Source organism: Miniopterus natalensis, chromosome 18 (genome assembly GCF_054644295.1).
Source record: "Miniopterus natalensis isolate mMinNat1 chromosome 18, mMinNat1.hap1, whole genome shotgun sequence".
NCBI lineage: Eukaryota > Metazoa > Chordata > Mammalia > Chiroptera > Miniopteridae > Miniopterus > Miniopterus natalensis.
This window is the reverse complement of record NC_142098.1, coordinates 34319433-34335478: the sequence shown is the minus strand read 5'-3', so window position 1 is coordinate 34335478 and position 16046 is coordinate 34319433. Positions and strand designations below refer to the sequence as shown.

Genomic DNA, 16046 nt, shown 5'->3' with positions numbered 1-16046 from the left:
ACCTCAGCCCTTGTTGGGGCGCCCTGCAGTGAAAACTTACCGATCCTGGAGAAGGAAGAGACTTCATGCCAGCCAGGGGCCCCCTGAGGCCTGGGGCGGAGGAGAGAAAGACAGAAATAGAAACAGCAGGAGGGAGGGGGAAGATCTGGGCAGACAGGGTGGGAGGCAGCAAGGACAGAGGCACCAGAGAATCAGGCCAGGAGGCTCCGTCACCCAGTGACCCAGCCGCACTTATCTATCTCAGTCATCACGACTCCTGGCTGCTGAGGGCTGCCCACAAGCCAGGCACTGCTCACAAACCCTCCCTGGTGCATAGGCAATGGGCGGGAAAGGGGGCATCTGTAACACTCTCAACAATAAAGACTTAAAAAAAGAGCATGCAACCTAGCACCAGGCACATAATGCTCACAAAATGAAGTTACTTGGATGGTAAGCATGATCTCATTTATTCTCTGCAGCTGACATGTAGTGTGTGCACCCACATTTCTAGATGAGGAAATGGTTTAGAGGTTAAGGAGCTTGTCCCAGATCATGCAGCCAGTAAACGGCAGAGCCGTGATTGGAAAGTTGACTGCCTCCAAATCCTGCACACCTAATCATCTGACTATAGTGTCTTTGAGTCACCCGATAAAACTTTATTGAGCATGTACTATGTACCTGGTCCTGTGCAGGGGATACAGCAGGAAACAAAGTAGACAAATAAAATAAGAAACCCCTACCTCTTGGGGGAGACAGTAAACAAGCAAGTAAATATGTAATGAACATCTAGTGATAAGTGCCATGAAATGAATGAAAGCATTCATTCATTTGAATAGGACAGAGAATGACTGGGAAGCCTACTTTAGATTTGGGGTGGGGGTGTCAAGGAAGGTGGTGTTGGAGCTGAAGAAATCCAATGTGGGAAGAGCCAGGGAAAGGCATTCCTAGCAATGGAAATAGAGCATGTGCAAAGGCCCTGAGAAAGAACTGTGCTTGGTGTGTGCACTGGAGTGAAGAAGAGAGCAAGTGGGAAAGAGAAGCAAGGAGCAGATTCTGTAGAACCTTGTGGTCTGTGGTTAAGAGTCAAGATTTTATTCTTAGAGCTGTGGGGAGCCAATGGAGGGTTGTGAGTGGGGGTGGTATGTGGCCTGATTTCTGCGGAGACCCCAGCTGTGGGGTGTGCCTGCCTTCAGAACAAAATCAGGAACTGTCATCTCAAAACATGACATCCATCCATTGACATATTGGGGCCCACATGGTCCCTGGTTTAGCCCTTTGGAGGATACCCACCATCTTCTTTCTCCTGTAACCCTAAGGCCCTTTATTTAATAGAGAATCAATGCCAATGAGAAGCTCATTTTTTCAAAATTGAGAGCTTTAAACTCAAGGAACAGGTACCCCAGGGAGAGAGTAAGAGAGGGCGTGGTATCTTCCAAGGGGAGTGTTTGAGCATCTGTTCTGTGTCTGGCCCTGTGCTGGGCACTGTAGACCCAGCAGTGACCAAGACAGACCTAGTCCCTGTCCTCCTGGACGAATGACAACAATACTGTGATGGGAGAAGAAAAGAACACGGTGGGAGCCCAGAGGAGCTGCCTTACGCCACCTGCAGGTGCAGGGACATGTATTAATCAGAGTCTTTCGGCAGCAAGTCACAGGAACATAGCTTAACAGGATATGCACAAAAAGCAGGCATTTGTTGGCTCAGATAACTGGGAAGGAGACAATTTATGGTAAATGTACAAAGAACTTGGCCTTAGAGACTGAACCCCAGACTCAACTCCATCAAGACACTCTCCTACTCATCTCTGTTTGTCTCAGCTCATCCATCCCCTTCAACTGCATGTGCTGGGAAAATGGCCATTTATTTGCAGAGTGGGACCCAATCCTTCCAGTACCACAGCTTAGTGGGAAAATGGCAAAATCTCTAGTCTAAATGGAAAAAAAAAAAATCCCAGGAAAGAGCTCAGATTGGACTGATTGGGTGACATGCCACCCTTGCTCTGGTTGTGGCATCCAAGGGAATGGAATACTTTAATTGGCCAGGTAGGTGTTGGTTTAGCCTTCAGTATTTAGGTGTCCGGGTTGGATGGCCTGGGGGAAGGGAGCAGCTAAAAAAAAAAATTTTTTTTTAGGTTGAACCATATGAAATTGCCAGTTTTGTAGGTCAGAAATAACAGAATATTGGCAACTTCATATGGTCGATCCTAAATACTCAGCAGAAAAGTCGGATGGGAAAGCTTGTTGGGCCTATAAAAGTAATAGAAATCCCAGTGAACCACTCTGAAGGGTGTTTGGAAGAGCAGGTGATATTAGCTGAGACATAGGGGATGAGTGGAAATTAGCCAGGTAAAGACATGGTGGCAGCGGGAGAGGAGTACAGCTATGTTTCAAGCAGAGGAAACAGCTTATGCAAAGGCTCTCAGGGAGGACTTGTCCCTGTGATCTGGAGCTGGAGTGATCTGACTGAGCAAACCTGAGCCTTTTGTCCAACCAAGTGAAGGATTGGGGAGGGAACTTTAGCAGGAGAAATGGATGCTGGGCAGGTAAAACCAAAATACATCCACTTCAGAATTTCTTTGTTAGTTCTTTGCTTCTCCAAGTGTAGATTTGCAACCTTTTATTATTATTATTTTTATTATTTTTAATTCTCACCTGAGGGTATTTTTGCCATTGCTTTTCAGAGAGAACGGAAGGGGGAGAGAGAGAGAGAGATCAATGTGAGAGAAGACACATCGATTGGTTGCCTCTGGCACACGCCCTGACCTGGGCCGGGGATGGAGCCTGCAGTCGAGGCATGTGCCCTTGGCTGGAAATGAACCCGGGACCCTTCAGTCCTCAGAACTATGCTCTAACCACTGAGCAAACTGGCCAGGGCTGCAACCTTATTTCTATAATAGCACTCATATTGAAGAGGGTCGTATGCCTGAACTCAGACATGCCCTACAGGTTTCAAATTTTTATTATCAAATATGAATTGACCACCTTCTCTGGTTTTTGTGCTGGGCATGCAGAGCTGGATTTGTGAGGATTCACTTGGCTGCAAACCCAATTAACATGACTGAAGACATTTGGTTACCTTATTTAATAAGAATTCTGGAGTTAGGAGGTTTGGAAGTTTGGTGCAATGGCTTATTGATATCACCATGGACCCATTTTCTACCCTTCTGTTTTACCTTCCTGAGAAGGATAGATTCATATCCTAGACTTGTCTCATGGTCACAAAACGGCCACCAGAGCTCCAGGTCTCACACCTTCATGCCAATGAACTAAGTAGGAAGGAAGGGAACAAAAGGAAGCTTTCTTTGTGTCAAGGGGGGAAAAAATCTAAAATTCTTGCCCTGGGTTGGCCACCTTGCTGCCTCCATCCAAACTGGGGTTCTGTCACTTACAAACTATATAGTGCAGTAGAGTGGCTATGGGATTGTATGTAATTTCTAGTGTATGGCTGTATTCCAGCCTTTATTTCCTAACTGAAAAAACGTGTGAATGCAAAGGAGTGAGAGTTATAGAATTATGGGGATGATTCTGAAACCCCTGTAATGTGACAAAAACTCAACCATTCAGAAACTCCAGTGGGTTACTCTTGGTAATACATTTCTTGTGACACACCTCATAAGGGATAAAACAAACTTAGTGGCATAAAACAAAAAATATTTTATTATGCTCCCAGATTCTGTGGGTTGGGAACTTGATCATGTGGGATGGCACAGCTGGGAGCTGGAATCATGTGGCTGCTTCCTCACTCACATGTCTGGTTACAGAGCTGGGATGACTGCAAAGCTGAGTTCAGCTCTTATTGTCAACCAGAGTATGTTCATGTGGCCTCTCCATGTAGTTGGGTTTCTTGCAGCATTGCAGTTGGGTTCCAAGAGGAATAGACTGAGAGTGCGTGTTCGGAGAGAGCTAGGTAGACTAGGTGTTGGAAGTCACATGACTTGCCTTCCACTGCATTCTATTGGATAAAGAAGTCACAAGTTCAGGTTCAAGGAGAGGAGCACCTCTTGAAGGGAGACATGTCAAAGAATTGGCGGTCACTTCCCTAAACCACCACACAGACTGTGTGTGAGCTGGAGACACCAGCGAGCTGTTTAACAACTACACTATTGTTAGAATCAGAGTGCATGCTGGCCGCACTTTGGAGCAGATCATGGAACACCTCCCTATCAGGTATTAATTCATTAATTTCTGATTCGTAGGGTGGTATAGAGGTTTCAGGGGGAGGGCTGGGACAGCATGGGTGGGGTAGGTCTGCTTAGGGGGATCTTGGGGAAATAGCTATTTGCCAACTGGTATGGAAGTATTTTAATATTTTAACAACAGGAACAGTGCTCCCATTGGGGGCCCACTGGAAGAGATTCGCAACCTTGGAACCTCCATGTGCCATTTTAGGCTGCTCCCTAGGTCTATCTCCCACCTTTTCCCTGCTGGTAGAGCTCTAAATTTATTTAGGTAATCACTTTCTCAGGACACCTTTCCCTAGCCTGAGAGGTGGATCTTGATTAGTCTAGCACTACCTTTGTAATTACATCTTCCTTGTCAGTGATTGGGTTAGACTTGGGCATATGACTAAATTCTAGCCAATGAGACAAGCAGGCACATGCAACTGGGAGTTTCTCTGAAAGATTTTCTTTGCTTCTAAGAACTGTGGAAGTATCAAGGCCCTAAACATTGTGAAGCAGAGACAAGCTATCCATTTTGGGCCTTGTCCAAATTAGTGACCCACAGAGTCGGTGAGCACATAGGATGGCTATTGTCTTACTCCATTAAGTTTTGGGTGATCTGTTATGACTTGGAGTATATTGTTTATGTGTGGCAGCTGGAGCTGTGGCTGCCATCTTGAGACCATGAGGTAACCAGAATAAGAACTGGTCAACAAAAATGGAAAGAACCTGGTTTCCCAATGACATTATTGAATGAATGAATGAATGAATGAATGAATGAATGAATGAATCTTAGAACTTCCCTGCCAACTGACATTTTATGTGTGATAATAAACTAACTTTTGTTATACTTATTTGAGTTTGATTTTTGATACTTGTTATAGGTTAAAGTATCCTGATTGGTACACATGGAAAAAGGGGTACTCAGTTCACAGACAAGGAGACACAGAGAGATATATCAATGTGCATATATACACACACTTGCACACATGTGGGCATGAATATGCTGTTATGCATCTTCAGTTAAACTCAAGTTCAAGTAGACATTCACTTGGATACATATACACACACAGGCACAGAAGTCAAGCACACACAAATATACACACCAGTCACGAATTTTGCCTGCACCACACAGACATCCACACTCAGTCACAGACACATAGTCACACATGCACTCAAGGATTCACTAATCACAGAAGTTCTCATTACTTATTGTTTATGAACGTATTGTATAAAAGTAGAAAAATAAACATGTCTTTTGAACCTGAGTCAGGACTATATAGCTCAATAAATAAGGGATGAGAGGAAATAACTTAAAACAGGAGTGGGTGGGGCTTAGTGTATAAATAAGTTTTGGGCTCCCAGATGAGCTGGAGGTGGGTTTAGGTTCTCAGATGCAGAGATCTCCCTGAGCGACACAATTCAGGTCCCGTGTGAGGAGCCGGAAGAGGTTGAATGTGACAGTGGCTTCAAGGCAGTCTTGAGACACCTGTCAGAGAGATGAGAACATGGTTTCTCATTGCCTGGGCATCAGCCTTTTCCCTTACCCAGATCCCAGGCATCCATCCTCCCTTCCAGTAACTCACCTGCTTTGGGGCCTCCTGGAGCTGGTCCAGCCAGGGCTGGAGGTAGCCATGAGACCTGGGGCCTGCTGTGGGCTGAGTTGAAACCTATAAGCAGACAAGGGTGGTATGTAAGGCAGTGCCTGGGAAAGAAGGGGACACATACCACAAATATCGTCTGGTTGCCCCGAGCACTCACACAAACCTGGAGCTCGGAGTGGATGTGGTGCAGTGTGTGAAGGGGTTGGTCCAGGATGTTCCCAAGGGATGAGTCAGCCACAGTCTCCAGGACCTTCAGTGTCAGGGCCAGCTCAGCCTCCAAAGCCACAGGGCGCTCCCACACCTGAAGTGAGAAAGTACAGGTGAGGGGTCAGATGAGGTGGAAAGGTGACAAAGGAAAGGCAAGAAGTCACAGTTAAGTGGGGACAGGTAGGGAGTACAGGGCAAGAAAGGCAGGTGATAAAGGCACATGTGATGGGGACAGGTGATGGGTCAGGTGAGAGGGAACACATAAGGAAGGATAAAGATGAAAAGAATACAGGAAGGGCACAAAGATAAAGGAGGAGCATGGCTGGTGTTGCTCAGTGGTTGAGTGTCGACTCATGAATCAAGAGGTCACTGGTTCGATTCCCGGCAGGGCACATGCCCAGCTTGTGGGCTCAATCCCCAGTAGGGGTCGTGCAGGAGGCAGCTGATAGATGTTTCTCTCTCATCAATGTTTCTATCTCTCTATCCCTCTCCCTTCCTCTCTCTCTAAAAATCAATAAAAACATTTTAAAAAAAGATAAGAGAGGAGACAGATTAGTGGACAGGTGAAAAAGTGAAATGGGGACAAGTGAAAGGTAACTCATGGAGGTCACAGGGGTTTGAGGGACAGGGGATGGAGACATATGAGAAGAGAACAGGTTAGAGAAGCAGGTGAGAGGGGGACAATTAGATGCACAGGTTAAAAAGGGTAGATGAAGGAGGGGTGTATGCTGGTAAAAGATCAATGAAAGAAAAAAGAACTCTCTGGGATTGAAGGTGCCAGTGAGAGCTAGGGAGATAGGTGAGAGTCAGTGGTGAGGAAAACAGGTGAGAGGGGAAGAGGGAATTACTACTGAGAATAGGCAGTGACAAACTGAGCAGGGCAAGAGGCACAGGTGGGGGCAGACTTGGGAGTAGAGGTGAGAGGACAGGCAGAAAGATGATAAAAGGGACCCAGGGGAGGGACAGAGTCAAGGGAACATTTGAGGAGAGACAGGGGCACAGTAGTGGTGAGGAGAAACAAGAGAGAGGGAAGAACAGGTGAGATAAAGGAGGTGAGGGAGGGGGGATAGGGAGAGGGGCCAGGAGAGGGTAAGGGTGGCCTCAGTTCCAACTCACTTGCAGCTGTGTCAGTTTCCAGGGCCTGGGGAAGAGGCACGAGCTGCAGCTCTGGTTTTTCAGTGAATTTTCCTAGAGAGAAAGAGCAAAAGTAAGACTACAGTAGGAGGCTACCCCATAGCAGAAAGGATGAAGGTCTAGCAGGAGAAGATAGATATTAATCATAGCTAAAGAGCTAGAGACTACACCGTACCAGGAGTATAGAGGTTAGCACACAGTAACAGGGCAGCAGCTTGGCCAAAGCAGGAGTTGTAGGGGTTAGTCTACAATAACAGGGAGTCACAGGTCCAAGATAGTGGCAGTGTAGGAGGATACTGAACACTTCCCCTCCTAGGAGCACATTGAAATATACACCTATATATAAAGCAATAAAGCACCCAAATGGAGCTCCCACCTGCCTGATCAAGATGGAGAGGGACACATACAATAGCTCTCACTGGCACCTTCAATCCCAGAGAGTTCCCACAGCTCCCAGAGAGCTCCCACAGTTTCCCAGCCTTCTCTATTCAGTCTTTCTTAGTTTGTTTTTCAGAAACTCTTCATTTAGCCATTTGAAGACTATCTTTCAAATGAAGGAACAAGAAGAATCTCCCCAACCCCCTTCCCCAAACCTTACAGAAATGGAGATAAGTAATTCCCCTGATAAAGAATAGAGAGAAATGGCCCTGCAGGGCATGGCTCAGTGGTTGAGCATCAACTTAGGGTCCAGGAGATCGCTGTTTGATTCCAGGTCAGGGCACATGCCTGGGTTGCGGGCTCGATCCCCCAGTTGGGGGTGTGTAGGAGGCAGCAGCTCAATGATGACTCTCTCACCACTGATGTTTCTACCTCTCTCTCCCTCTCCCTTCCTCTCTCTGAACACAATAAAGATAAAAAAAAGAAAAAGAAAAAAGGAATAGAGAAAAATGGATGCTCACCAAATTTGAAAGAGGAATAGAGGAACTTAGGGAGAACTTCAACAAAGAAAAAGTATAATAAAGAACCAAAAAGAGCTGAAGAATACAGTTATTGAAATAAAAAATACACTAGAAGGAACCAACAGCAGATTAACTAATACAGAAAAATGGAACAGTGACCTGGAAGATCAGACTAGTGGCAATCAACCAATCAGAACAGAAAAAAGAAAAAAGAAAGACCCCCCCCCCCCCATGAGAACAGTTTAAGAGATCTCTGGAAAAACATCAAGCTCACAAACATTAACATTATAGGGATTCCCAAAAGGAGAAGAAAGTGAGAAAGGAACAGAAACTTTATTTGAAAAAATAATGGCTGAAAATCTTCCTAGCCTGGGAAAGGAAACAGACATCCAGGTCCAGAAAACACAGAGTTCCAAACAAGACTAACCCCCAAAAATTCACACCAAGACATATTGTAATTAAAATGGCAAAGTTAAAGATAGACAATTTTGAAGGCAGTAAGAGGAAAACAACTAGTTATATACAAAGGAACTGCCAAATGGCTATCCACTGATTCCTCAGCAACAACTTTATAGGTTAGAAGGGTGGGGCAAGACATATTTAAAATGCTGAAAGAAAGAAACCTACCACCTAGAATAATTACCTGACAAAGCTATAGTTCAGAATAGAAGGAGAGATAAAGAGTTTCCTGGATAACCAAAAACTAAGAGTTAATCACCATTACACCAGCTTTACAAGAAATGGTAAAGGGTCTCCTTTAAGCAGAAAAGAAAAGGCCATAAGCAGAAATATGAAAATATGAGAAAGGAAATATCTCACAGGTAAAGCCAAATATTTAATAAATATAGTAAATCAGACATTTAAAAAGCTACTGCAATGGTCAAAAGACAAAAGTACCAAATTCAACTCAAACTACAATAATAAGTTAGGATATACATAAAGAGATCTAAAATATGACATCAAAAACATAAAACATGGGGGAATGAATAAATATGTAGTCCTTTTAGAATATATTCTAACTTAAAAGCCTATCAACTCAAAATAGACTGCTATAGATATAGAATGATATCTGTAAATCTCATGGTAACCACAAACCAAAACCTACAAAAGATACACACAAAAATAAAGAGAAGAGTCCCCTCAAAAACATGAAAGAAAAACAACAAACCACAAGCGAAGAGATCAAGAGAAGAAAGAAACATGGGAAACTACAAAAACTACTAAAAAACAATTAATAAAATAGTAATAAGCACATACTTATCAATAACTACTTTAAATGTAAATTATACCTCAATTAAAAAACAACAACAAACCAATAGGTACTCACCAAGGCATCCTTGGCTTTCTTGAAGGCCTTCCACTCCGCTGGTAGCAGATATTTGAAGTTGCCAATGTTACAGCCCCTCTCCTTTGAGGGGGGATTGGAGGTGGGGACAGGGCCTGCTTTGGCCAAGCCCAGGCCCATGGCCACCAGGACTAGGAACCACGCTGTAGCCATGACCAAGTTGCAACTGAACTGCTTCCCCTACTGCATGGCTCTGCTTTATACCCAAGCTAAATGAGCAAACCTGGCTGATGTGTATAAAGAGAAAAGGAAAGTGTGAATTGTATTTGCTCAGGCCATGAGGTCATCGCTTCTCAGCCCTTTGGATAAGAAGAGTGTGAGAGGCATGGGTGGGCGGGGCCCGCTGGTGCGCCAGGTGAGCTCACAGGTATGGGTGGGGCCAGGGGAGCCCAGAGCTCTGTGAGAAGGAAAGAGAAACCGAAAACAATCCCAAAAGGGCGCCTGAAAAACCCCTGAGCTTAGTTTAGGAGTCCCTGGGAATTTTGTGAGCCCCAACTGAGGCTGTGGCAGGTAGAAGGATGGGCAGCGGGGCAGGGGCTGGGCAGGGTGTATGGGGCTGAGGAGTCTGAACGGCAGAGAGGGAGCTTCCTCCACTGGTTTAAGCATGTTCCACAAACTCATTTCATGCTCTTGTGAGTACAGAAGTCCTCACTTAATGTCCTTGATAGGTTCTTATAACCCGTATGACGAAACCAAGTTGACTGTAGGCTGATTGATATAAACACGAGTTAAGTTCCTATGGCATATTTATGGTCACAAAAACATCACCAAACTTCTAAATAAAGACCCAAAACTTTTCTAATATTAAACACTGAAATAAATGTGAGCTATACACACATTTAAGGAAGATGTGTAAAAACAGCTCAGATTTTGATTTTCCAGCCTGCTTTTCCAGCTCAGGGTGGCAGCTGGCTGGAGCCTTTCCTGGCAGCTCAGGGTAGGCAGTGCTCACCCTGGACAGGAGCCTTTCATCGCAGGGCCACTCTCACCCCACCCCCCTGCCCCGCGTTCACCCAGACAGGGACAATTTGGATACGACAATTTGGATAAACACATCTTTGGGGTGTGGGAGGAAACCGAAGACCCTGGAGAAAACCCACGTGGAATGGGGAGACCGTGCAAACTCCACACGGACAGTGCCCCCAGCTGGGGACCAAATGATTTTTCTTCTCATCAACGGACATTATAACAAAATAACACTGAATGAAACAACGTTATTCGAAGATAGCTGTAGTTATTTTTAGTATCATCTCCCATTATACTTGAGAGGAAACTCAGGTAGAGGAAGGCAAAGTGACTTGCCTATGGTCCCACAGCTGGTTCACGGCAGAGCTGGGCTTTGAACGGAGCCCCATGTGCATTCCCAGGAGCAGGGAACCTCTGGGGGCCACAGATATGCAGCTCTCCTTTCTCTCTCTCCGGGTAGCAGGACAGGGTAGGGAGCTCATTTGGGGGGCACCAGTGCTCGCTGGGGACGAAGGCAGTGAGGAGGGCTTGCAGAAGGCAGGGAGTCCCCAGCCCCCCACCCCCCTCCCATGGTAATATTTGTGTAGCAGGTAGGGGATGGTTCTGGTGTGCAGGCACTTCTTATTTTTCATTACTTTATATTTTTCTTGGCTCTTTGGTGCAGAAAATTATTAATCATACTCTTCAGATCATAACAGAATCACATTTGGCCCATGAGAGGCCCTCTAAGTTTTATTCCCCTCCCCCACGCCCACTTCCCACTCCCCCCCCCCCCCCCGCACCCACTTTAATGCATTAGGCTTATAGCTAGCTGCAAAGATGTATTTTTATAATTTGCAATTTTGTGTATACGTGTTTCCAATTTACATAAATGAGATTGTGTTCTAAATCTCCTTCGATTTTCTTTTTGAAAAAAGTGAGCAGTACGTTTCTGAGATGATGTATAGCAGCGCACATCGAGTCCTCGGCTTCCGCTGCCGCATCGCATCCCACGGTGTGCCCTCAGCACTCGCACTTGTACCCGAGTGATGGACTCTTCAGTTGCCTCAGCTCCCCATCAGCACAAGGCTCCCACATGTCCTCTCTGTGGGGGGTTTTCTGGGATATATCAGGGCGCCCCAGCTGGTGCCCCCACCGTATCCCCTCAGCTCATCTTTTTCACTTGCATGTAGCTATGGCACGTGGTTCCCATTGACAGTTTCCCGCCTCAGGTGCTGGCATTGTTCTTTCTCCGGCCTGCATGCAGAACAGACTAGAAGTGCCAGGATTAACCCCTCAAGGGCAAGTCACACCCAGTGAGGGTCAGGAGGCAGTGAACAAATTCTCTGCTTCCCTTTTCCACACAGAGGGTCAATTCTGAGGTGTGTTCTGTGATTCCTGAAGTCCCCCCAGAGTCCCTGTCTGAATGGGCTCTATCTAGTTGCTCACAGCAGTAACCTTTGCTTTCAGGGACTAGGGTTGTTACCAGAAAGGGGACCTGGCCCTGAGGGGGTCTGCCTAGGGCCAGCCGGTAGTGTGTGGGTTCTTGACTCCATGCAGGAAAAATTTCACAATGAGTCCAGGTGAATTTTAGAGGCTGTTTATTAAAGCTGGGGACATGAAACAAGAAAGGGCCTAGGATAACAGGAGAGGGACTAGGTGGGAAATGAGCTTAGGCTGGTCTGCTTTGGCTCACTAGGAAGTCAGGGAAAAGGGGGCCTTGGGGACAGGTTCAGGGGGATGCATGGGATGAATTCCCTTTGCCCATTGCTTTCCTGGTTGCAAGTTTAGTGGGGTCCCTTAGAGTTTAGGAGATGCACCCCTGTGGGGGAAGAAGGGGAGGAAGGGAAGTGCTCCTGGGAGGAGCACACTGAAACCTTTGTTTTGAGGGGTTTTAATGGCTGGGTGTTTAGGGGATGTCTTAGGGGAAGATCTTAATAGAATTTTCATCAGCTTTATGCTGATGTCCCAAAATGAGATTTATTCTCTTAACTTCATCTGGCCTTGGATATGGCTGGCAAATGGCACTAATTGGATTTCTGCTACCTATCTCCCTGAGTAGGGTGATTTAAACTATTTACCCTCTGGTTGGGGAGAAATGCAAACCATTTACTCTTAAATGTCCTTGGTTTAGGCAGATGGGATTTACTAGATGGCTGCAAACTTATTGTTTACTATGTATCGGTTTCCATGTTCTACTTGTCCTGGCTCACTAGCCTGTCTCAGGGTGAGAAAGCTGAGGTGCCTAGGGTGAAAATTTTAAGGAGGCCTTCACTCTCAGCTTTAGGCAAATGCCTTAGGTGCCCCACCTGCCTCCCTCTAGTCCAGACTCTGCATCATTTATTGGCTTTTTCCCCTTCCAATCCCAATTTTCCCACTCTCTTCTGCTTCCTGGGGACACCTCCCAAATAATCCACCTGTACCCTTGGCTTAGGGCATATTTTTGGGAAACCCCAAACTAAGACAAATATTCAGATTCAGGAGTAGGATTTCTGGGCCACAGGACATACCTGTACTTATATTGTCTAGTCATTGCTGTTTAATTAAACTTTCCACAATAACAAAGTGTTCTGTATCAACACTGTCCAATATAGTAGCCACTAACCACATGTGTTGTTGAGTGCTTAAAATTTGGCTAGTGCAATGGAGGAACTGAATTTTCCATTTCTTTCATTTTTCTTTAAGTTGAACTGCTATACTCTGTGACAGTGAGCCTGACGCAAAATAGACGAGACTGTTGAGATTGTGGGAAAAGGTGGGTGAGTTTTGCATGTGAAAGAGATGTAAATACTCTGTAGCCAGAGGATCCACTGCAGTATTTTAAAAATAAGTCTTCGAAGCCTTTGAGACTTTTCCCACTGAGAAGTGGGTCTGTCCATTTCCCTTGAACCTGGGCTGGCTTTAGGGGCTCATGTGCAGGCGCCGCAGGGCCTCTGATACTAAGTGGGAAAAGGTCGAGGCAGCTTCTGCTTGGTTCTCTTGAGACTCTCACTCTGGGGAAGGCCAGCTGCCATGGTTTCCCTGGAATCACCGCGCTCCCACCCTCACTCCACCATTTGACATACAGCCCTGCTCTCAGATCCCCCGATTGTGGTTGGGGCTCTAGAACCTCTAATCTTCACCCCACCAATGATCCTACATAAGCATTTTTACTCTGCTGCTCCCACACCTCTGGAAACTGTTACCGATGAGTTTGGGTTCTTGTCTCCTGATATGAAAGAATTTAGACCAGGGACACTGATAAAAGCAAAAACAGATTTATTGAGGCTCTGCAGAGAGCGAGAGCACTGAGATCGGTTTCCAGGTTCTGTGCCCCAAATGTGGGGCTTGGGGGTTTTTATGGCTTGAGAACATAGAAGTTGCTGGGGTTAATCAATCAAGGAGTAAGTTAGATGGCTTTTCCTTTTTTGGAACATTGATGTCCGGGTATGTCAGTGAAGAGAACCATTCTGGGATTGTGCAGCACTTATTATGGGATGCAGGAAGGAAGGGACTTTTCCAACCAGAGATTGTGTTGGTCCCTGTGATTGATGGTTTGTTTTTAGATCTGAAAAACAAACTTAAAAAAAAATCAGGGTAGTTCCTGGACCATTGTTTCATAACTACCTATTGATAACTGCCATGGTTCTGGCAGGGCTTGACTCGGTGGAGCAATTTGTCCTGGCAGGGCTTGACTCAGTAGAGCAATTTTGGGGAACATTTTATTCTACCTGTTTCAATTGTACAAGAGTGGCATCAGTCATAGAGAATGCATTTTTCTGCAATTTGCTTTTCTTGTTTTGCTGTGCCCTGGAAACAGCTGAACTGGTCCTGGGTGGTCCTGCCAGGTCTTGGGGAAGGAATACAGGGCAGATGGGGATGGGAGGAGCTGAGTCAGGGACCTTGACTGGAGTCTTGGACCCCCTTCCATTGCCCAACGGCCCCACTGTACATTGAATTCTTTGGTGAGTCTCTCAGGACTCCCACTGCAGGGTAGGGAGGGGGCACTAGAGCCAACACAGGGGTGCATTCTCAAGGGCAGAGGGTGGGAGACAGGTGGAAGGGGGCACTGAGGTTCAGCTGGAGGTAGAGGAGGGTGGATGGAAGGACAGACACTGATCAGGGGAGGGAGGTCGGCCTCACCCAGCTTTGCCTCTAACTTCTGGCCGTGGGAAGGATTGGCACTTCCTCTGCGGGGGGTGTTTCTCTTGGAGTCCGTGTCTCCCCCACTGGGTGACTGTGGGTTTGGCTTTTGATTTCTTGGGTCTCAGTCTCTGGCTCTTTGTCACTGTCTGTTTTCAGCCTCGACGGAACACTAGAGACACCTGGGGAGCTGATAATAATAACAGAAATAACAAATCTTTCTTTGGTGCTTTGGATGAAAAAAGAACTTCTATGGAAAGGAACCTCACAGGGTGATTTGATCATAAATGACTAACTGGGCAAGTCAAGGTAGGTAGTCACGCCTCAGGCATATAACTTTTATAGTAAAAGATTTATCTTTGCCTTAGGAAAGCCCTGTCCATTGTTTCTGTGCATCTAGGTTACCACATCTTTGAAATTCCTCGTTTTTAGACCCCTGGGAAGTGTAACACCCTCAAGAGAGCACATAACCTTGTTGACTATCCTGTAATCCAATCCCCACCTTGCTTTCTCCCACCCTCATGAAATCTTCCTTACATCTCCTCCTTAATTTCCAATGCATGAAAGAAACTGCAAAACTTGTTCTCTGGAGTATTTTAGATCTTGCTCCCTGGCATATGCCCCCAGTTTGGTCCAAATAAACTCTTCCAGAAATTCTCTACGGGTTTGGACTTCTCTTATGTCAACAGTGCATATCCTATTCCAGGCACTGCTATATTCATGTGAACTCATTTAATCCTTACTATGACCTTATATATTACCCTCATTCTATAGATGAGGTAACTGAGACCTGGAGAAGCTGCTTCCAAAGCTCGCAGTTAATAATCAGCAGAACTGAGATCGAACCCCATGTTCCTTAAACTTTAACATGTGTACAGATCACCTGGGGATTGGTTAAAATGCAGATTTCGGATTCAGTGGGTTGGAGGCAGGGCCTGAGATTCTACATTTCCAATACTCTCCCAACGTGATGCCAAAGGTCTGCGGCTCAAGCTGAGAAACAAGAGTTTGAACTATTACATGTTACTGCGTCTCGGTCCAGAGCAGCAGTTCTCAGTGTGCGCCTTGGAACAGCTGCATCTGCTGCACCCGGGAACTTGTTAGAAATGCAAGTTCTCTGAGCTATCGAGTCAGAAATCCTGGTTGTGGGGTCCAGCCACCTTTGTGTTAGCAAGAGCTCCAGCTGATTGGGATACACCTCAACATTTGAGAACCACTGATAGAGTGGAATGAGACCAATCACATCTCTGGGACTGCAGCCCAGACTTTGTTATCTTTAGAGTTCCCCTGGTGATTGTAAAGCAAGGAAGGCCGTGAACCACTGGGTTGGCCAGAGGGACAATCTCGGTTTATGTAAGTAAAGCAAATATACCACCTGAATTTGGAATTTGCCACAAGGTTTGGGCAGGATTGGGGAAGTCCAGGTGGGCGGCGGCCAGGAGATGACAGAGAGACTGAATCTGAAAGAGAAACAGAAAGGAGGCTAGAGCATGGAGGCTGGATTTTTGGAAAGAGATCCATTGACTAGCAAATCCTTAGAACCCACAGAGTGATGGGAGGGGGGGAAGTTCCCCTGAGTCACCCCTACTTTTTGTGATGTTCAAAAACCTCACCCAGATGTTTTTGAAGAAACTGGGGCATGGTGGAAGCC

General features: G+C 45.9%; 1 protein-coding gene across 1 annotated transcript; it reads right to left on the bottom strand.

Annotated features, from left to right (window-relative positions):
* Window positions 1-5529: 5529 nt before the first annotated feature.
* Window positions 5530-9481, bottom strand: LOC107534165 (interferon lambda-1). Its single transcript, XM_016209157.1, has 5 exons — window positions 9311-9481; window positions 7067-7138; window positions 5901-6044; window positions 5726-5809; window positions 5530-5628 (listed from the first exon to the last, which is right to left on the bottom strand). Exons 1-5 carry the CDS (start codon window positions 9479-9481, stop codon window positions 5530-5532), a joined length of 570 nt encoding a protein of 189 aa, XP_016064643.1.
* Window positions 9482-16046: the final 6565 nt, after the last annotated feature.